The 22478-nt window shown below is 39.0% G+C and overlaps 1 protein-coding gene across 1 annotated transcript in view; it reads left to right on the forward strand.

Moving 5' to 3' along the window:
• The window catches only part of EPRS1 (glutamyl-prolyl-tRNA synthetase 1), a 44649-nt gene that overhangs the window by 20530 nt on the left and 1641 nt on the right, over positions 1-22478 (forward strand). Inside the window, 20 exon segments of the mRNA XM_029047121.2 lie at positions 400-536; positions 1529-1736; positions 2209-2321; positions 3435-3552; positions 4931-5275; positions 7075-7317; positions 8194-8448; positions 9660-9893; positions 10442-10704; positions 11529-11580; positions 12569-12778; positions 13225-13297; positions 14532-14611; positions 14858-14959; positions 15601-15756; positions 16331-16528; positions 16944-17108; positions 18114-18274; positions 19318-19396; positions 22149-22213. Of these exon segments, the coding sequence (XP_028902954.1) occupies positions 400-536; positions 1529-1736; positions 2209-2321; positions 3435-3552; positions 4931-5275; positions 7075-7317; positions 8194-8448; positions 9660-9893; positions 10442-10704; positions 11529-11580; positions 12569-12778; positions 13225-13297; positions 14532-14611; positions 14858-14959; positions 15601-15756; positions 16331-16528; positions 16944-17108; positions 18114-18274; positions 19318-19396; positions 22149-22213 (3257 nt within the window).

The following is a 22478-nucleotide window of genomic DNA, read 5'->3' on the forward strand; positions in this document are numbered from 1 at the left end:
AAAAATAAAATAGCAAAGTAAAATTTGTTGTGATGGTAGTAATTTATATTGTGCGCAGAAGCCTAATGCTTGCTTATGGATAAGCTATTTTAGTTGTGGATTTCACTTTTGTCTAATGGGGGAATGTTTAGTTTCTTTTTGTTTTTAGTACATTATATTAAAATTATTTGAATGCTGAAACCCTGGGAATTCAGGTAAAAACTTAAAATGCAGACAGTAAGTCACTGAAGTATGAGAATGGAAACAATTACTAAAGTAGAAGTAGGCAGTGATCTGAATTTAGTATGTACATAACAGTAGCGGTTTCCTCATCATTCCCAACTCTCTTGTGTTGTGAGGAAAGTAAATCCAAGTTGTTTGATAGCTGTGTCCTTTTTTTTTTCTCCTGTTCCTCTTCAGAATCCTGATGTTGGCTTGAAACCTGTGTGGTATGGTCCCAGGGTACTCATTGAAGGAGCTGATGCAGAGACCTTGTCAGAGGGAGAAACTGTTACCTTCATAAACTGGGGTAACATCGATATCACTAAAATTCACAGGTAAGGAGCCATCGTTTGTTTTCAAGGGTCTACCATATCGAAACAGGGGGCAGCAGCCTTTTTCAGTGGCCACCTAGGCTAAAAGAGGGAAATGGAAAATGAGCACCCTTCATTCATCATTTAGTAGGAAAAGTATCATTTGGCATGGTGTTCTCTATGAGAAAGAATAAGGAGATGACACATTCCCTGCCCACATGGACCTTATACTGTAATGGAAGAGACAAACATAAAACTCTGACTACAGTGATCAAAATTATTGCATACACGTTTACTTGACTCTCTCCCTTTGCTTCCCCCCGCCACAGGACTTGTGTGTATGTTTATATCTATAATTCTACTTATTTATATTGATGCCTGTTTACTTGTTTTGATGTCTGTCTCCCACCACCACCCCCAGGCTGTAATCTCGTTGTGGGCAGGGACTGTCTCTCTTTATTGCAATATTGTACTTTCCAAGTGCTTAGTGCAGCGCTGGGCAATCGGTTGAACAGTGATTTTTGGAGGAGGTTGGATTTTAAGCAGGATTTGAATATCAAGAGAGCGCTGGTCTGTCTGCTGGAAGGAGTTCCAAGCTGGGGGCAAGATTAGCCAAGATTGACTGATTGACAGACAGGCAGGAGAGTCAAGAGTTGGCTTGGGAGGAATGAATTCAGCCAGCTGGAAAATAACAGGATAAGAGAACAGGTTAGCTGCTGCCAGAATGAGAGCCCTGAAGCAAACTGTGAGACTCTTATCATTCTTGAACAGGAAGGAAAGGACCAGAAGATAGCAGAAGTGAGGGGCATACATATAAAGGAAAAGTACAAACGGATAAATGGAAAACAGAAAAGACATAACTAAATGGAGGGATGGAGAGACATGGGGTGGATGGAGAGCTATAGGGAGAACTGTTAGGTTGAGAGGAAAGGAAAAAGGATGGTCAGCCATGCTCCTTGTAACTCAGGTAAATCATATTCTATTGGCTATCAAATCTTTTTCTAACTTCTCTCCAGAAATCCTAACGGGAAAATCGTGTCCCTTGATGGAAAGTTGAACTTGGAGAACAAGGACTACAAGAAAACCACTAAGATTACCTGGTTAGCAGAGAATCCTCTGGCTCTGCCCATCCCTGCTGTCTGTGTGAATTATGAACATCTGATCACTAAACCAGTCCTGGGCAAAGATGAAGATTTCAAGCAGTATGTGAACAAGAATAGCAAGGTAGTTATCAGAAAGGAGACCGTGCGGTCATTTATTTTCACTGTCACATTTCCTCTGGAATTTGAAAGAATTTGTATTAATAGTAATTAGAAGTTTAGAGGGAGAAAAGGGTACCTTATTTAAGTAACCATTCTCTCAAAAGTTGACATTTTTAAACTCAAGTGGAAGATTTGTATTTATTTAATCAAAAAATGTAATATTATGCGGTCTAATTAAATCCTTACTCAAAACAGTACTCATATGCTTCTTTATATAAAAATTCAATTTTTTAGATGTTTTAGGAAAGAAGTATCTTCTGGTGATTGTTGTAATTGATTTTTTGTTCAACTGTAAGTAAGGCTTGCGGCAAATTTTCCATATAAAATATTTCACAGCCTCTTTGATAGGGGTTGCTAAATTAGTTGTGCCTTCACTTCAGGGCTTAGAAATGCACTAATTTTATTTTATGACAAAGCCGATTAATCTTTTATAGCAAGAAGAACTTATGCTGGGGGATCCTTGCCTTAAGGACTTGAAAAAAGGAGAAATAATTCAGCTGCAAAGAAGAGGGTTTTTCATTTGTGATCAACCATACGAGCCCTTTAGGTAAATATATACTCTAAAATAATAATCTCTAGCTTTCCCTAGCTAGGATTTGGTCGGCCCAGACGCATCACAGGCTAGAACTCTCATGGGGCTTGGGAAAACCCATCGGTCACCTGGGATCTAAAACCGAGAGCTAGAAAAGGGAGTGCAAAGCCAGAGGGGATGAGGCTCAAGCTGAACACAAAGGGCCTAGTAGCCATTCGGAGTTTCAGGCCATGGATCTATTGCACTGAACCTGAAATGGGAGAACTGACCTGTCATGGGTAGGAAATTTTCTTCCGCATAAGAGGAACTGTCTAGAGGAGTTCTTTTTAGCCCTCCTAATTCAGATAATGGGGTGCTGCAGAGCAGGTGATATCTGGAATCTGCTTTCTAACCGTAGGTCTTGGACCCTTTGTTAGATTAGTAAACAGGGTCCAGGAGTCTTTGATGTATGGAAAGGAGGCTAGCTAAAAGGATATTTCCCCCCTCCCCCTCCCAACTTAGAAAAATGAGTCTTTAGTCCTATTTCTTGCCCTGGGATGGGGCTCGGTGTATCATGTGAATCCCACCTCCAGATCAGAAGCTGAGACATAGGCATCTCTCGTTGTACCGCATGTGCCATAACGTGAGGAGATCTTGTTCTTCAAAGCTTCCGTTACAGCGAAAATTCTACTATTTTGTATGCTTACTAGATTTCAGTAAGACTTTTTGTAAGAGATTTTAAAATTGGACTTTATAATTGTTATCCTTTCTGAGCATCTAACTAGTTGTTATTGTAGTTCTTGTTTTACGGATTGGGAAATAAATGCATAATATTGTGTTTTACATTTGGTGAGAGAGCAATTGCTTATAGTCTTTCAGTTTCAAGAACAGCTTGATTCTTAGCTGCTCAATAATCAAGCTGGTCTTGAAAGTGAAAGATTATTAATAATTAAGAAACCCAGGAATATATATACGTATATAATTACCATTGTTTTGGGACCAAATAGACTAGAGTAGTTTGAACTTGCAGAAGTCATGCCCTATTAGAATTTTGAACCCAGTCTATTTTATTTCAATTATTTTTGCCCTTTTCAAGTTACTTTATCATACCTATAGGAATTTGGAATTTATTTCTAAATTTTTCTTTAGCCCTCACAGTTGTAGAGAAGCTCCATGCATTTTGATCTATATCCCTGATGGACACACAAAGGAAATGCCAACATCTGGTTCAAAGGAAAAGACCAAGGCAGAAATAACAAAGAATGAGGTAAATAGGTTCTGGTGCCTGCTTATTATTGGATTTAAATTAGCACACTTTTTGTCAATAATGTATTGTATTTAGTAAATTACACATTTATGATGACCTTGAACTTTGTTTCGTAGCAACCATCATTTTACAACTTGATTTATTTTGGCATTATAAGAAGCACTTACTGTGTGCTAAGCTCTGTACTAAATGCTGGAGGAGATTGAAGATAATCAGGTCAGACATAGTTTTTTCTTCTCCCAGTCTCAGTAAGAGAGACAACGGGTATTAAATCCTCATTCTACAGATGGGGAAACAGCTATGGAGAATAATAATAATAATAATGTTGGTATTTGTTAAGTGCTTACTATGTGCCAAGCACTGTTCTAAGCGCTGGGGTAGACATAGGGGAATCAGGTTGTCCCACATGGGGCTCACAGTCTTAATCCCCATTTTACAGATGAGGGAACTGAGGCACAGAGAAGTTAAGTGACTCGCCCACAGTCACACAGCCGACAAGTGGCAGAGCTGGGATTCGAACTCTTGAGCCCTGACTCCAAAGCCCATGCTCTTTCCACTGAGCCACACTGGAGAAGCAAAGTGACCATTTGGAATAGTATTCCATTGCCTGGTAGAATTTGATTTCTTACACTGTGAATTAATTGCAAGGATTTTGCTCTCCTTTCCTCATGGATATGCAACACAGAAAAATCACAAAATTATTTTTTAAAACATGAAGGAACAGGCTCTTTCTGCTAGAATCTTAGTGCCTAAATCCTAAAGAATTGATCTGAAGATAGGCAAGGGCTTCATATTTAGAGTTGTTTTTTCATTGTGTCAACCAGTGGCATTCATTTCATTATTTAGATAATATAGTATACTGTTCTACATCTCTTTAATTAGAGAATCGAGTATTAGGTTAATCATTTTAAAAATTAACTTCTAGTTTTTAAATGAGTATTCCCTTCCTGAGTAGGTTACAGTAAACACACAATCCGAACTTTATAAACCTTTTCTCAAAGCAGTTTTTAGTTATAAGGCAAAAGTATTTTGTTTTTCTCCCTCTACTATCTTCAAGTATTAATGCACTGTTTTGTGAGTGACTCAAGGAATTTCTCTGAAATAAATTGTAGGTTATGAAGCAGGTACTGTATATCCAGGATCTTTCAATTATTTTTATTTAATTATGGAAAAGTTAGAATTTATCTTCAAATTTACAGTAATGTCAATTTAAAACTTTTAAAAAGCAAATGTGCTTTATTTGTTACTGATATTCCTATGAACTCTAAAAATAAGAAAAGTGGCATTTTCTAGTTGTATTGTTGGAAGACTGTGTTTTTGAAGATTCCCCTAAGGTCAGTGCATTTATGTTTGCCGTTCTTCTTTTACATTCCTTAAGGCACCTACTGCTGTCAAAGGAAAGTCTGTGGCAGTTGTAACTCATACTACGAATGAGAGCCCTCTAGACCTGTACAACAAAGTTTCTTCTCAAGGGGATGTAGTTAGAGAGTTGAAAGCCAAGAAGGCAGCAAAAGAAGAGGTTGATACTGCTGTAAAACAACTCTTGGCTCTGAAATCGGAATATAAGACGAAAACTGGGCAGGAATATAAACCTGGTAGTCCTCCATCAACAGTACAAGTACAGGATGCTGCCTCCAAGCCTCTGGATAGTAAATCTCTTTATGATAAAGTTGCTGAACAAGGAGAGGCGGTCCGGAAACTCAAAGCTGAAAAAGCTTCTAAGGTGAGCACAGCGAAATAAGTTCAGGCAATCGTGGAAATGAATAAAGCAAAATGAGGGCTTGCCTACACGTATTTTAGTCTGTTTAACCAAATATATGGACAGTCCTGTGTGTCTTATGTGCTTGGGTCTTTGGAAAAGTGTTTTTTTGTTGAAGCGCCGTCTCTTGGGTGTAAAGACAACTTTTTGATTACACTACTTGAGTATGCAGGTCCTATAGCCTCTTAGACGTGGTATTTTGCCCATGACTGGTATTTTACCTCTTTCCTCTTTCACTGCTTCCTTCCCTCCTCTCCCTTGCCAGGCACCCAACAGGGAACGGGGGACACCCAATCATTTGCTCTTAAACTCTATTTGGGCAGGACAGATGAGCCCGGCGTGGGCAGGGATTGTCTCTCTTTGTTGCTGAATTGTACAGTGCTCTACACACAGTAGGCACTCAATAAATGCGATTGAACGAATGCTCCAGGGAGACTTCCCAAACGTTTGGAGCTCTGTGGGCATCTCAGAGGTGACAAAATTTGAATTTGATACTTGCACCTCTTCTACTGTAAGGCTCCCATAATCTCTTCAAAGTTGTATGGGAGTCATTACTCTGCCCTTGAGGAGCTCACAGGACTACCTTAATGTGCTAGTGGGAGCCAGGATTCTTTGAGGAAGAAGTTATCAGGCTATAAGGAGCTCAGTTTTGGGCTTGATAATTTAAGAACTACAGACACATAGCATGGGTTCTCGAATCATGTCCAAGCGAATTCTGTGTTCTTTAATACCCACTGAGACTGAATAGCGATTTCCTTCTGACTCAAGTCCTGTTGATTTACTGCTGCTCTTTTTGGGAAGAGAAAAGAAAAGCCCCACCAAATTGATAATTCTATTTAAAGTAGAAAAATCAGGGTAATATGGAGAACTGTTGTGTCAATGAGTTCATTATAAAATGAGTTCATGGAGATGGTTTCTCACCAGGAACAAGGGGAAAATGAACAGATAAGTTGCTCCAGTCTAGCGAAAGCAAAATAGGCATGACTTGGAAACATGGAAGATATGGCATTCAGAAAGATCAGAAATAAAGAATTTGGACTCTTAATAATAATCGTGGTATCTGTTAAGTGCTACTGTGCGCCTGGCACTGTTGTAACCGCTGGGTTAGATACGAGATAATCGGGTTGAAGGCGGTCCCTATCCCACATAGGCCTCACAATCTTAATCCCCATTTTGTAGATGAGGGAACTGAGGCACAGAGAAGTGAAGTGACTTACCCAAGGACACACAGCAGACAAATGGCGGAGCCAGGGTTAATACCCAGATCCTTCTGACTCCCAAACCCAAACTCTATCCACTGGGCTATGCCGCTTCTCAACCCCTCCCAATCCTCCATCCCTGTACCCCAGGAGCAGTGTCCACCAAGAAGATTAGAGGCCCAGGAGGCAGTTTCAGGGGAGAAAAATGAGTGGTTTTAAGGGAGTTCAAACAAATAACTTTAATGGAGTCCTATAAATTAAAAAGAAATGGCTGCAAAATCCCCCTTGCATTGGATGGTTGCTCCTGTATGGCCATTAAGAAAATACAGAGTTCTGGGTTTTGTTTCCAAAAAATTACTGATTTTCCTCAGATACTTTTAAAACACTAGTGATGGGTCCTGCAGTGACTTTTCAAATGTCGGAGGGCCTAGTGCAGAGTCCAACATAGATGTTTCCTGGGGTGAAATATAGGAGCTTTTGCTTCAAGTGGTGTTCTCAAAAAACCCTCATTTGGTCATTGTAACTATATTTGCTGTATTTCTCACATTTCTTTTTCTCCTTTAGGATCAGATAAGTGATGCTGTGAAAGAACTTTTAACTTTAAAGGCAGAATATAAACAAAAGACAGGGCAGGAATACAAACCTGGAGCCCCACCTTCTGTTCTGCCTCCTAGCCAGCCTTCTCCTTCTGCTCCTACTCCTGCTTCCACTTCGAATGCTTCTTTGGTAGACAGCAAAGCTCTGTACAGTAAGGTAGCTGAACAAGGAGAGAGGGTGCGCAAACTCAAAGCTGAGAAAGCTCCAAAGGTATAATTGTGTGAGCATGAAGAAATGAGAATTAAAATGACTGGCACATTTTAGACCTTTTTTTTTAAGTTATGGGAGGAGTGAAGAGAGAGTTTTCATTAATTCTGTAAGATTTAAATTGGTGGTATAAACGTGGTGCTTGAGCTAAATTGGATTTAGAAATAGTAAATCTGTGCCGTTCAAATGCAAAACAGGTGTGTCTTACCCCATTTTAAAACCAAAGTTTTCTTTGGTCATTTGAGTTTCCTAGTATTTCTTGTCCAATGTACATTTTGTTTTCCTGCCATATAATTGACTAAAATCATAACTTAACAGCTGTATAGTCTTGTCTCTAAAACCTGCCCTATTCTTTATCTCTTTCCCTACAACTAGATTTGTGTTCAGGTTATCTTCACTCAGTTTTTTTCAGTATACTCCTTACTGGTATTTTGTTTTGCACCTGTAGCTGTCGTTTACATAGCACTCTCCTCCTTCCTCAGTGTGCTGAATTTCTCTCTTTCAAAATTAAAAAATTTTGACTGCCATTTCCTTATTAATTTCTTAATTATCCTCATCTTCAAGTTTTTTTCCTCACATTCTTTGCCATTCTTGTGTTTTCTTCAATTCCTCCCTTCCTAAACTAAGCTTACCTCAGTGAAGGTTTCCAACTGAACAGTGCCCAACATTGTCATTCAATGAACAAATATTTATAATAGAAAGTAAACCCTGTTTTAGTTGTTTCCCTTTCAGTAGTAGGAGTTGCTGTTACGTTGCTTTTAACACATTTTCCCACCCAAGCAATTATGTTTATCTCATAGCTCTCAGTACAGTGCTCTGCACACAGTAAGCGTTCAATAAGTACGATTGAATGAATTCACTTTTTTTCTTTCTGCTTAGGATCAAATAGATGCAGCTGTGAAAGTGCTTCTGACTCTCAAAGCAGAATATAAAGAAAAGACAGGCCAGGAATACAAACCTGGGAACCCTCCTGCAGCTTCTCCGCTTTGCACATCGGCATCTCCCAGCCTTACCCCCTCACCGCCCTGCAATGATGTGACATTTTCTAATTCAGCAGAAAGCAGAAAGTGTTACGATAAAGTAGCCGAACAGGGAGAAGTGGTCCGTAGACTCAAAGCTGAAAAAGCCTCAAAGGTAACCATTATCCTTGCTGACTCCCCAGGTTGCATTCTGAAAAGTTGATAAACTGGCATAGGTCGACTGTCATTTTTTGGAAATTTGGCGGACAAATATGGCCCTGTACCTTGGGCATAATTTCAGTGTCTGATTTGCCACCCCTGCATTTCACAATGGGAGACAACTTTGAATAATTATGTGTCCCTGGGCCAGGAATATGTAGTTAAACTGAAGGCATAGTTAGATCAGGCATGCGGACCTTCAGGTCCCAACTTTCCCATATATCACTGTCCTTTGTCTGTTAACTCAGCCCCAATTGGGGCTGCTTAATGGCTTCCAAACAGTTGTAGCTACCCCAGTGCTTAGAACAATGCTTGACATAGAGTAAGTGCTGAACGAATACATAATTTAAGATTTAAAAAAACCCTAAATTGGTGACAATTCATACATGTGAGTCTGCTCTGCCATCATATGCTATCGTATGTATCATGACTATAGAGCTTAAAAATATGTAATTTGGGGGATCATCTTTTGGTTTTATTCCTTAAATCTGGGTAAAAACCTGATGTAAATTTTAAAGTATTTTGATTTTATCTGCTTTATGTTCCAGGGAAAAAGCATTTGTATGGCAAAGTATTTTTTTAGGTAATAGGACTTTTTCCAGTGGTTGCAAATGACATATGGCTAAGTGAATATTCAGCACTTAAGTTATTTCTGGCATACAGAACAGTGGGGAGGCATTTTGTTAAATTTTGAGTATTTGACACCATCGCCAGTACGAACTTTAACATGATCCAAGTCGTGGTTCTGAAGTGAGTGCTTTATAATGGAGCCAAAGTTGACCAGTGATCCACAGTGGTGAGAGGGTATTTTAATTTTCGTTATTTGGGAGGCAGGAATCTGGTTAAACCCCTAGAAATATAGAGCCTACTCTTTTATAAGAGCCTACTCCAATTTCCAGGCATTCTTTTACAAAAGGAAGTCTAATTTCCAGGTATTCAGTGTACTATCTGAACCAAGTGGGTCTGGCGAACCACAGATTACGTAGTGGATCTATTTTTTTTCTCAGTTTTGGCTTTTAGCCTCATATTTAACTTCCCTTTGTTTTTCTTGTCCTAATGCCATTAGAAGGAATTCTGTGATGACTTTTTAAGACCTAGGTATGATATGAATATTAATTTGGCTAAGTCCTCCTCTGACCTCCTCTTCACTGTTTCTCTTTTACCCAGGATCAAGTGGATGAAGCCGTAAAACTATTACTGTCTCTGAAAGCGGAGTATAAAGAAAAGACTGGTCAGGAGTACAAGCCCGGGCAACCACCAGCACTCCAGACTTCTGTTCCAGGTCCAGCCAAAAGCGCAGACGCCAGTGGTCCTGACACCCCTGAAGCTAAAGCTCTCTTTAACAAGGTGGCTTCTCAAGGAGAAGAGGTTCGGCAACTGAAAGCTGAGAAAGCTTCCAAGGTCAGCTTCTTGCATTTATACCCATTACATTGTCAGTTGATGTATTAATTCGCCCGGCATGCCACATGATAAAGCTAAATAACCTATACCTTGGTATGATTTTTTTTGTCATTAATAAAGTGATAGAAACAGTAGGATTGGCCATAATGCAGTTATCAGAAGCCTATACTAAGATCCTTGGTCAGGTCTTTGCATTAAGATAATTTTTTTCTTATCCTGATGTGACCATATTTAGTATCTAGATTGACTTGTATTCTTTGATCTACTTTATGCAAAAATCATGATTTGATGTATTACAGTTCAGCCTTGAAATTTATTAGACGTTATGATTTCTGCTTCCATCAAGGGATGGGATTTTTTCGTATCATCTCAAAATTAGTTGTGGCATTTTCTTGCCTTTTGGGGCTTTAACTTTTTCTGAGGAAACAGCTCAGCCAGTCAAGGACGTCCTCATTTGAGGTAATAAAGTTTCTATAGGATGCACGCACACGGTGAATTTGATCCATAATGGTTTGTATTTATTCCATTGATTTTCCTGCACACCGAAGGATAAGATAGATGCAGCTGTTCAGGAACTCCTTCAGCTGAAGGCCCAGTACAAATCTCTGACAGGCATGGACTATAAACCGGTCACTGCCACTGGTACTGAAGACAAAGATAAGAAGAAGAAAGAGAAAGAGAATAAATCTGAAAAGCAGAATAAGCCTCAGAAACAGAACGATGGTCCAAAGAAAGAATCTGCAAAAGACCAAGGCAGTGGGCTGTCCTCAGGGGGACCCGGAGATGGTCAAGGACCTAAGAAACAGACAAGGTAATGAAATTTTTGGAAATCACAAAATGGAAAGTTGGGACAGAATTCAGCTAGTGAAAGATGTACTTTAGTTTTTGTCAGGAGTGCTTATTCTATGCAGAGTACCGTACTAAGGGCTTAGGAGAGTACAGTATAACAATAAGCAGACAACTTCAGTTTCTGTTTTTTAATGGAATGAAATCTCCTTCACAAGGGAACCGGGTTACATTAGATTTTTCCAAATGTAAGGAATTTTAGGGCTCCTGAGCTTCAGTCCATCTTCTCTCAGAAGCGCTGTCTGAGAGTATGACGCCCAAGTCCCTCAATGGGAGTGGAAGGCAGGCGAAGCAGTCCTTTTAGAAATATGTAAACCACTGGGAACTTGGCTTGTTTTGGGACTGAAAATGGGGGAGGAGGGAGAAAAGGGATAGTTTTGATATTTAAGTTAAAGTTGTCATAATTGCCTCTCATTTGTCTACACCCAGATTGTTCCTTGTAAGGCAATGGCAGTCTTCAAATTGGATGCTTTTAATGTATAATCCCAAGTGTTTCCAACAGTACTGGGCACAAAAGCAACCAGTATTAGTAACAGTAATAGAATTCAGAAGAAAATATCACATTCTGGGCCTTTTCTAGTTCAGGTGTGCAGAAATAATGCAACAATACATAGAAAGAACAAAGCTGTATATTTTGAGGTGTAAAGCAATGAGGAGTAAAAATCAACTTAAATTTTTGATCGGGTTGATAAATTATAACCATTGCCAGAAAATGTTTTTTTCTCTCGAAGTTAGTCATAGGAATGTGAAGTGGGAGTTAAACTGCAAATTTGTTTTAACTGTCTACAGATTGGGTTTAGAGGCAAAAAAAGAAGAAAATTTGGCAGACTGGTTTTCTCAGGTGAGTGTGCCTTAACTTAAGTGCATACTGGGCTAAATAGATGTATGAGCTTGATTACTCTTGAGCTGGGCCTGCTGTAATGGGAGAACTGCTTTATGATGGAATTCTTATTGCTTGCAATAAAATATTTCCAAAAATATGCTATTTACAAGTGAAATCTGAGTACAAGGGTTTATAAAATTAAAGCAGGGTATAATTCTTATTTCATCTAGAATTGCATAATCATTATTGCAATAAAGCCTTCATTGCCACTAATTACAGTGAGGTTCTCACTGGAGGCTAGTGGTTTCCAGTCAGCATTTAGTGGTGTGGGGTGTGCTATGAAAAGCTATTTATTGCTTCATCCGAGCCTCAGTAGACCCAGGCTTTTCGGGTCTGGCCTGTGCGAACCCCAAATACCTGAAAGTTCATCTTCAAAGCCCTTCTGAAATCACATTTACAGGAAGTCTCCTTCAGTTCATTTCTCTTCTTCCCAGGTTATAGCCCCACAACTTCCACTTCAGCTTGTATGTGTCAACTAGAACTTCTCCACATATGTTACCCTGTTACTTAAGTATTAGCTCTCATTCATGTCTGCTGGGTGACTTTGGGCAAGCCACTTAACTTCTCTGTGCCTCAATCACCTCATCTGTGAAATGGGAATTAAGACTTAATCCCATACCATAATTAATATCTACCTTTTCTTCTCTGTCACTGTAAGGTATTTTAAATTTTAATTTTTTAAAAAAATTCCAGGAAAACTGTATTTTTTATTATTTTGTATATCAGAAAAAAGACAGGTACATTTACTGATGATTGAGGTAAAGGGGTTCAGGTTTGGAAGAGGGTGGATTACAAATTGTTTGGCCAAGTAACATTTATAGAGCAACACTGAGTGAGTTAAATGGAATAGGCAAGAAATTTCCATACTTATGACTTGCTTATCCAGCCTCTGCAATTAGTGATTTCATAAAATAAAAATCTCGTAGCATATGTCTTCGTTGTACAGGTCATTACAAAATCGGAAATGATTGAGTACTATGATGTGAGCGGGTGCTATATTCTCCGTCCTTGGGCCTATTCCATTTGGGAAGCCATCAAAGATTTCTTCGATGCTGAGATCAAGAAACTTGGAGTGGAGAACTGCTACTTCCCCATGTTTGTGTCTCAAGCTGCATTGGAGAGAGAAAAGACTCACATTGCCGATTTTGCCCCCGAGGTAAGCGTGCCGATTTATTCATTCAAAAGATTCATATGGACTGCCTTTCTCCCTCTAAAGAGCTGGGTTGTTTTCACTTTCCTATTTTGAAATTAAATAAAAAAACCCCGGGTAATCACAAATTAAGGGAACTCTAGATTGAAGGTAGGTGGCAGGTAAAATTGGGGTGCATTTTCTAAATTCAAATTTGGGGAGTGCCTTATTTTTGTAATAGAGTAGCAATCTAAGCTCCTCAGATTTTTCTTTTTAAAATTTTTATAGTTAGCACATGCTTGCATATCTGCTTCTCCTGTAGGTAATTATGGGAATTGCATTCAATTTCACATTCCACCGTATTATTCCTCACCAGTATGGAGGGAAGGCAACTGTTTTTAAAACCCATAATCAACAGTTAGGTTAAACTCTCAAGGATTTTGGAAATGACAAACTGATTTTTGTTCTGCTAGGTTGCTTGGGTTACGAGGTCTGGCAAAACAGAGTTGGCCGAACCAATAGCAGTTCGTCCTACCAGTGAAACGGGTAAATAGAATTTAACACTATTTCATGTTTTTGTTTGCCTTTTATATTGAGATGAAGCTTCTGATGGTGAAATTTCACGAGTGCGTGACTGAAAAGACAACCACTTCCACTGTACAAGCAGATATAGTCGGGCACCTTCTTTACACTTGCGTCCTAACAGGGAGAGCCACGTGTTCCTAAATTGGGCTATTGACGTACTAAAAATGCTGCCAAAAACAGTGTTTCTACCTCTCCAGCAACTGAGACCAGTTTGAGGGGCTGCCTCTTTGGACCAAAGGGGGAGAGATTTTTTCCTGTGAGCAGCATGTGTGGCTGGTTGACTTTTGTAGTAGTAGGGAACTCTGCCCTGAGTTATTCTTACTCTTACCCACTTCTTAAATGGCCTCAGATTGCACTGTTAGGTAGCAGGAATAGTGGATGTAATCTGAGGTTGCTGAACAGAAATTCACTGTGAGGCCCCAGGCTTCAGATTCAGCTATGTCCACATATCAAAAGCCATTGTTGAGAACAGCACTCAGGATAGTTTTACAAGCTGTTGGGGTCCCAACTTCTTGCTGATACAAGTGGAGATAAGCACTCAGGTCAGGGAACTAATACTTTACATTTGCTTTAAATGATCATTACCTAGAGAGTTAAGACACAGGATGGAAGTAAATGAGGGTCCACATACTCTTTGGCAAATGGGGGGATTTTATCTCGTCTGGGCACTAATTTTCAGGCGGGTCCACCCAAAACCAACTCATCCCACTGCGCAATGCTGAGGGAAAGGATCGACTGCCTAGCCCGTCTCCTCCCACGGATTGCAGACCAAGCCCTACATTTGAAGTAAATCTTCTGCCAGGCCATAGGACAGTCCAGTCAGTCGCTCACCCCCACACCCTTTACCTCAGAAGTCACCAACAGAATTTTCTTCAGCCACTTAGAGCCAGAAATTCCCCTCTAAAGTTTTGGACAGATTTGTTACTCTTAGTGTAAATTTTCCTGTGAATGACCTGGTTCCACCCAAATCCCCTCTTTCATGTTATGTATTAATATGTAGTGATCATTTAAATGTAGAGATGGTATTCAGAGTCCTCAAAAGCACATGTAAGAGTCCTTGAGCACCTAAAACAGGAGAGTTGCATTGATTGCTAAAAGACTTGCCTTCGTATTGTACGTGGTATTGAAGTTCTATGCACCACTGGCAAATTTTTAGATTTTTAAAGGTTCCCTTCCCTTTTGTTTCTTTTTTCAGTAATGTATCCTGCTTATGCAAAATGGGTCCAGTCACATAGGGATTTGCCTATCAGACTTAATCAATGGTGTAATGTAGTGGTAAGTACAGGCCTCTTGTATGGATGAGTCTTTATTCATAGAATTTAAAAGTGTTTCTCTTTTCAAGTCTTCCAAATGATCCTACTTTTGGATGTAGGCAGATTTTTTGTTTGTTTTTGGAAAAAAATCATTCCAGAGATGAGGTTTCTGAACATGGCAGTATGAGAAAAATGGAGTTCTCAGTTGATAAACTCTAAAAAGTGCCTGTAGGATGCCTCATTTTTCTTTGTGCTTATTGTCTTGCAGCGCTGGGAATTCAAACATCCACAGCCTTTCCTGCGCACCCGTGAGTTCCTCTGGCAGGAAGGACACAGCGCATTCGCTACATATGAAGAAGCAGCAGAGGAGGTACCTAATCGATATCTCGGTTTTGTTTGGTTTGATTCCATTTCATATGTATAGAAAAGTTTAAGAACTTAATTTGCTCCTTACGTTTTATTACAAACTGATTGTAACACCTAGTCCAAGGGGGAAAAAAATCAAAGCATCTGGTATTTTGGGATTTTAGCAATTTCTAATTAAGGATTGATTAGTAAATGAAGTAATCCAACTCTGCATTTTTGTTATTTTCACGTGGCCCTTTTTACCTTTGTGCACTAAGGCAGCTGGAACTAGGCATATTATTTTCTTACTTGGCTCCCTTGTGCCCTAAAGCAATGAACCAAGTTTTCAGGAAAGGATTTTTTTGTTCAATCTATTGGATTTCCTATAGAACTCCTTGAATTTAATTCTTTAAATCCAAAAACAGTACCTTTAACACAGTCAGTCTCATTCGTATTTACTGAGCGCTTACTGTGTGCAGAGCACTGTACTAAGTGCTTGGGAGAGTACAGTATACCACAGTGAGCTTTTTAGGAAGAAAGTATGAAAGGTTTCTCTGGATTAGGGCAGTTTTTGTCCTCTTAAACCTTTTTTAGTAATTATCAATTTAAATGGAAAAGATCAATTCCAGATTTAAAGATGTTCTTTATTCCACCTGTTTTTTCTAGGTCTTGCAGATACTTGACCTCTATGCTAAGGTGTATGAAGAACTACTGGCAATCCCTGTTGTGAAGGGAAGAAAGACTGAAAAGGAGAAATTTGCAGGAGGAGACTATACCACTACTGTAGAGGCCTTCATATCAGCCAGTGGAAGAGCTATCCAGGTATTTACGCTTATTTAAACCGTTTACCTGGAGATTTTTTTTTGCTGCTTAACTTCCATATATTTACCACCAGCAGTGTGAAGAAGGTGATTTTGTGTGTTTTGACTCCCGCAGTTTCAAATTTCATAGGTGCATCTTTGTCCTGTTGTGTAGGGGATTTGGTGACCGATTCTTTTCTTAGGCCGAAAAGTCTTAGTCTGTCAGCCTATTCTCATTTGGAAGCTTTTTCACCCCTGTGGATCGTCTTGGGTTTTGACCGTAACTTTTCTCCAGCTTCATAATATCCTTTCTAAAATCCCGCAACCACAGCTGCGTGTAATAGTTTAGGCATAAGCGCACCATGCTAATATGCCTTTTGCTGGTCTGCAGCTTTCTACTGTGGCTATACCAAGCTTCTTTGTCCCAGCTTTATGCAAAATAGGAATTGGGCTTCTCCAGGAAATTTCAGGTAATTGGTATCCCACTGTCAGAGGGCTTTTAGAACCAGGAAGAAAACACTTTTGTTTCTGAAGAGCACATGGGTTGAGAATAGATCCTTTCAGCTCACTGTAACTTTCTCTGTGTTTTCTCTAAGGGAGCCACATCCCATCACCTTGGTCAGAATTTTTCCAAAATGTTTGAGATTATTTTTGAAGATCCAAAGACACCGGGGGAGAAACAGTTTGCGTATCAAAACTCTTGGGGCCTTACAACACGGACTATTGGGGTAATGACCATGGTTCATGGAGATAATATGGGCCTGGTGCTGCCTCCCCGTGTAGCATCTGTTCAGGTGAGTAGCACATTGAATTTAGGGAATGTATCATCTATTTTTTTTTACATTGTACAAGTCAAATTCCATTTCGGTAAACTGGAAGAAAGGCTTTTCTGACCATGAAGGAGAGCTTGCATGAAACCAGGTTGGGCAGAATGAATCTGGCTTCTAACTACCAGCCTCATTTCTGCCCTGAGAGCCCTTAACATCAGTCCTCTCAGCAGCTTTCACATTTATTACTTTTTCTAGAGCTGAGCTTAAATGGATTGTGACAGTTACCCTCTGCAAAATGCCATTAACTGTGGATTAAGGGTCCCTAGTCACTTGGCGTACAATTATCTATAAATTAAAGTTGTATTCTTCTCAGTGCTTAGTATACCGCTTTGCACATTGTGTTACTGGATATTAACTTGGGGCATTTTTCTGGCTACAGGTTGTTGTTTATATCACAAACTCACTTTCTGAAGAAGACAGAGAGGCCCTGATAAAGAAGTGCAATGAGTATCGAAAACGACTACTCAGTGCAAATGTCCGTGTGCGCGTTGATTTGCGAGACAATTACTCGCCAGGATGGAAATTCAATCACTGGGAACTCAAGGTAAATTTCTCTTCAGACCTTCCTCTGTCTTTTCCCCTCCCTCCCCTGTCCTTTTATTTTTTTCATTTTAATTCATTGTTTGCACTCATGGATACCAGATGGTTTTATAAAACCATACCGTTTTAGACATTGACTCCTGGAAGTTCATGCATTTGTTGAATTTAAACTAATCTTCCTGCTAATGATCAAAGACGTTACTTACCTTGTAAGATTGGTATTTATGATTGGTATATATTTCCTCTCCCTCTGGAATTGTGCTTAGCTGGCGACAGGTTCACTTTTGAATGATCTTCCCACGTAGTCATAATTGCCAAAATTTAACTTTATTAGTTCATCAAGTTAATTGCTGAGATTTTCATTGTTGTCACTTTCTATCATCCTTTATGTGCTTTCAAAGCTGCAAATGCTGACAGGTTTTTTTTCATTTTAACATTTATGTATGCTTTTCATAACTGATCATCAAATTAATCTTTCCTTTGGGCAGGTTCTCAGGTTTTTCCAAAGCACCTTTTCTGTGGGATTTCAGATTGAAATGTACCAGCATCCTTAAATTATGCTTTTAAACCAGTCTTTCTTAAAAAATGGCTTTGCTAATACTGTGTTTATAACCAACCGAGCTGAGTAGTGTTATTTTCAGGTTTTTATGAGGTGGTACCATTCAGTTTTTCCTCTGTTTTCTGAAGACCAAATGCAAGGAAAATTAGTTTACCAGGGAATAGCTTAGAAAAAGCAGATTACATTTTAGAAAATCATCTCTTGCCTGAAAATAATGGGCTAGACATATGGTCCCTTGGCTCATAACCAACTTGCCTGAGTTAGGTTGCCTCAGCATCTTAGCAGCATCAATCAGTTATTGAGCTCTTAATTCGGTGCAGAGCACTGTAATAAACGGTATTCTTTTTGGTGCTTTATTGTGTAAGTTATGAGTTTATTTTTTTTAAATTTCCCATTGTGATTTATGACCGTGTAAAAACACGCTTTCATTTGTTGTAATGATTTCCCTAGGGAGTCCCTATCAGACTTGAAGTTGGACCACGTGACATGAAGAACTCTCAGTTCGTAGCGGTTAGAAGAGATACCGGAGACAAGATTACAATTGTTGAAAATGAGGCAGAGACTAAACTTAAAACCATTTTGGAGGAGATCCATGTAAATCTTTTCAACAGGTTAGACATTGGGAGACTTAAACCATATAAAATATATGTGGAGAGGTTTCCTTTCCTGAAGAAGAAATTTTCTCAAGTCTTACTGGCTTCTTCTTCTGATTTGGTCATGGAGAAGAATTTCCAAATTTTGAGTTTCGTAGTCTCCTCCATTGACCAAGTTTCTGATGAGAATTGAACAGGGAAGAAGCAGTTCTGACAAAGGGAGGGTGAATTCTGCCAGACCAGCAGAAAACCTTTGTAAATGATTGTGTAGACGTGGTTGTGTCAAATTGCTATTCACAAAATTTGATTGATTATATACTTAGACCCTAAGAGGAAATGACTGTCATATACCTAAGGGCCAACTTTTCATGTTATGAGGTAGTGTAAGGAAGGATGGGGATCATTTTATAAAGCAAATGTGACAGGCTTAAGGCCTGGACTCCATCTTGTTTGGCCACTGCAGGATAGGGCTGGGTCCAAGCTTCATAGCGCTAACAGGTCAGGCCTGTTATGGGATCTTTTCAGCTCTGCTTGGAAAGTCTTTTCAGATGTTCAGAAACTTTTGAGTCTTGTTGGAGGCTTGGGATGAGAGGCCGGGAGTGAAACCCATGGTAGCCGTAGCCCTCATATAGCTGGTTTCTCTCTCCGGAATGCAGAGGTAGATAGCAAACACGGATATAATGGACAGAAAAAGGGAAGCAACCTCTTGGGATCCAAATACCGCATCACCTCTGGTTTGTAGCAGTTCTCAATTCTGCCACCACTCCCTGAATGTTCATATTCTATGTCCATTAAACTTCCGCTTGATGTGTTCTAATAGCTTCAGACACTAGCAATTTTGAATATTAAAGATTTTTCAGAATAATGCCTATGGTTATGCCTTTGGGGGAAAATTTTTTGGATCTGTGTACTTCAAAACTTGAAACTAGAAAAAGTTGTTAGAAAAGGGAGATGACAAATAGGTCATGTGATTTGGCCTCCAACCTAAAAATATTGCAACAGACAATCTGTTTTTTGTAACTCCAAATTTGAGAATCTGTTTCTATCATTTTTTTCCTTAGGGCTTCTGCAGATCTCAAGACCCACATGGTCGTTGCTAACACTATGGAAGATTTTCAGAAAGTACTGGATTCAGGAAAGGTGAGGAGAGTGGGAGGTATTTTTTCTTCCCCCCTTCTAGATTGTGAGCTTGCTGTGGGCAGGGATTGTGTCTCTTTGTTGCCGAATTGTACTTTCCAAGTGCTTTAGTACAGTGCTCTGCACACACGTAAGCTCTCAGTAAATGTGATTGAATGAATGAATGAATGAATGTTGCAGCCTTCATTCACCCCTCCCTCAAGCCACAGTACTCACAGTACTTATGTCCATATCAGTAATTTATTTTAATGTCCATATCCCCCGTTGTACTTATTGTGGGCAGGGAATGTCTACTACTCTGTTATATGTACTCTCCCAAGTGCTTAATACAGTGCTCTGCACTCTATAAATATGATTGATTGGATTAAAAATTGGTTTTGGATGAATTTGGGGGGATTAATTAACTCATCCATTATTAATTTAGTACAGTAACAATCCTTTTTACTTCGTTCGCTTTCGACCATTCCTTCAGTCGTTGTCATTAATGTGCTTAATATGGCAAAAGTGTGTTAATTACTTCTCAAATAAATAATTAAGCCTTAGACATCACTAGTGCGATGTAGCAGAGCCTCACAGTTCCCCTGCAAAGCAAGCTGACTCTCACCTAGTCTGATGTGTTATTGAAGGTCTTGCTTATAGCAATTCTATGTGCTTCATTACTTAAAGATTCCTCTAGTCTTGCCTAAACGTCCAGTTGTGTATTACAATATCTTGGAATTCAGATTTTTAGAATCTAACGTTTTTTGAGATGAAGTTTTTTTTTTTAAACTTTTTTTCAACTCATGGTCAGGGAACGTATCTACCAAATAAGTGCTTAGTAGAGTGCTCTGTACACAGTAAGTGCTCAGTAAATACCATTGATGATGATGGTCGTGATGACGAGGCTTCTGCAAGGCAGAGAGGTCGATCAAGGCAATATTCTTAGGCTGACAACTTCTCTCTATCCCCTTCCTTCATTCCCTTCAGTAAGTTACCGGATTTAAGGACAGGAGACAGAATTGGTGGCTCCAAATTAGAGTGAAGCCCCTGGTAGCTGTTGCTCTAAATTGTTTGTACCAAGAAAACTGCAGCGATTGAGGGCAAACATCGTATTTGCCAGTTCCTGTACTTGTTGACTGGCGAGAGAGAGAGAGGCACGTGATATATTTCATATCTGAAGTGATTTTGAGAGTTTCAAGGCCGCAGACACTTTTCTAGTTGTGTTCTGACCATCTCTTAGGCATTCCTACTTTATTATAGAAGCGGATATGTGCAATTCGCTTTTGGAGCCACAGTAAGTTGCATAAGAGATTAAAGGTCAGTAAGGTAACTAGTAAAGGGTTTTTTATCATTTTAATGACCAATTTTTAAGAGAAATTAATCTCAGTTCACTATGAATCATTCATTGTAATGTATGATAAGCTACTGTAAATATTTTAACTGATGCAATATTTAAAGGTGGCCAAACTGAGGTTTCAAGTGTACTGTCGGAAGAAATAACAAGTAGTCATACAGTTAGACTCTGACTGTCTTTTAGGATATGATAATCAAGAAATTTGTGGGCCTGAAATGAAAGCACAGAACTCTCTAGAAAAAATAGTTCTGCTTTTGGCTGTTGATAAAAAAAGGCTCACGGGTTAGCAAGGAAAAAAAGAAAATATTCTCACAATTTTCTTTTAACTCATGGTGACCTGCTGCCAATTTCATTTTTCCCTCAAAATTCAGTAAATATTTTGTTTTGGGATTACTTTTCAGCATGATTGCTCCAAGTGTTTTTCAGGGTATTCATTTCTTGCTTTGTAACATGCACCTTCTTTAAGCTATTTTTGAAAACTTTAGATAAGCAGTCTTTTGTAGACATTCAAATGGGTATTTGTTAAGAGCAGTGACTGAATCTCTAAGTATTCTAGCCTCCAAATTGGTCTCTAGGAATTTATTAGCTATTAGAAATAAGTTCAAATCATAACAAATTTGGCTTAGGTCAGTTTTCCTCTCAAAAATGAAATTAATTTTTAAACAGATGTTCTGGAATTCTCCCTGGCAGATTTTGGCCAATTATTCTGATTCTCTTAAGTAAAAATATGAAAGGATTTTGCACTTTGAGATTTTTTAGTGAAGTATAACTCCCTTAACAGGATTCCATAACCTTTGAGATCTCCGTTTTAGAAATATACCTGAGGTCCTTTTTCAATCGTATTTATTGAGCACACTATATTAAGCGCTTGGAAGAGTACAATATAACAACAAAACCGACACATTCTTGCCCGCAACGAGCTCATTAAGTCAAAGCAATCAAAAAAAGGGAGCGTATTCACCAAAGATGTCATTTTAAAACAAACTTCATTGGGAAAACTTCCTTTGAACATTTTTCATGTTTTTGCATGTTCAGGTGTAAGGGGTTACTGTCATCCTGTCTTAGGTTCATTATGGATTTTTAAAATGTATTTTTTGGTATATTTGTGGGTGTTTTTTGTGGTTGTGTAAATCTTTGGAGTGGTGTAACGATTTGCTGTCTCACCACAAGGGAGCAGCTTTCACGTTGTTGTTTTCACCTAGTGCTCTTTGTTTTCAGCCTGAGTTTCCATTTCATTTAGCACAAACATGGTGGCCTGTAACTTGCAGAAATTTTTTTAACCAAGATGAAATTGATTTGACTATATATGCCTGGGTGGGGGGAGCTATTAGAGTTGAGATTTATATAATAAAGGATTTATATCTTGCAGTGCTCTGAAATACCTATGGTTATAAAATATATATTCCTCCCCACCTCTCTTAGATTGCTCAGATTCCATTCTGTGGAGAAATTCACTGTGAGGACTGGATCAAGAAAACTACAGCCAGGTAAATTGTTTTGCACATGCAACACACACACACTCACACACCCCACCCTCGAGAACAAAATAGTTGAGGAATGACCTGAAATAGGTGCTGATTCCATCTATCACAAACTTCTAAGTAGTGGAGCAGCCTTGATGTTTTTTGCATTTTGTTAAATCTATTTTAAGTGCCTATGGTCCATTCTTCCCATTTTACTGTATGATTTTAACCTCACTCATTACTTTTGAAGTCCTCTGATTTTACCCCCTTCAGGTTAATTTCAGCACCT

The sequence above is a fragment of the Ornithorhynchus anatinus genome, chromosome 19 (assembly GCF_004115215.2).
Source record: "Ornithorhynchus anatinus isolate Pmale09 chromosome 19, mOrnAna1.pri.v4, whole genome shotgun sequence".
Taxonomy (NCBI): Eukaryota; Metazoa; Chordata; class Mammalia; order Monotremata; family Ornithorhynchidae; genus Ornithorhynchus; species Ornithorhynchus anatinus.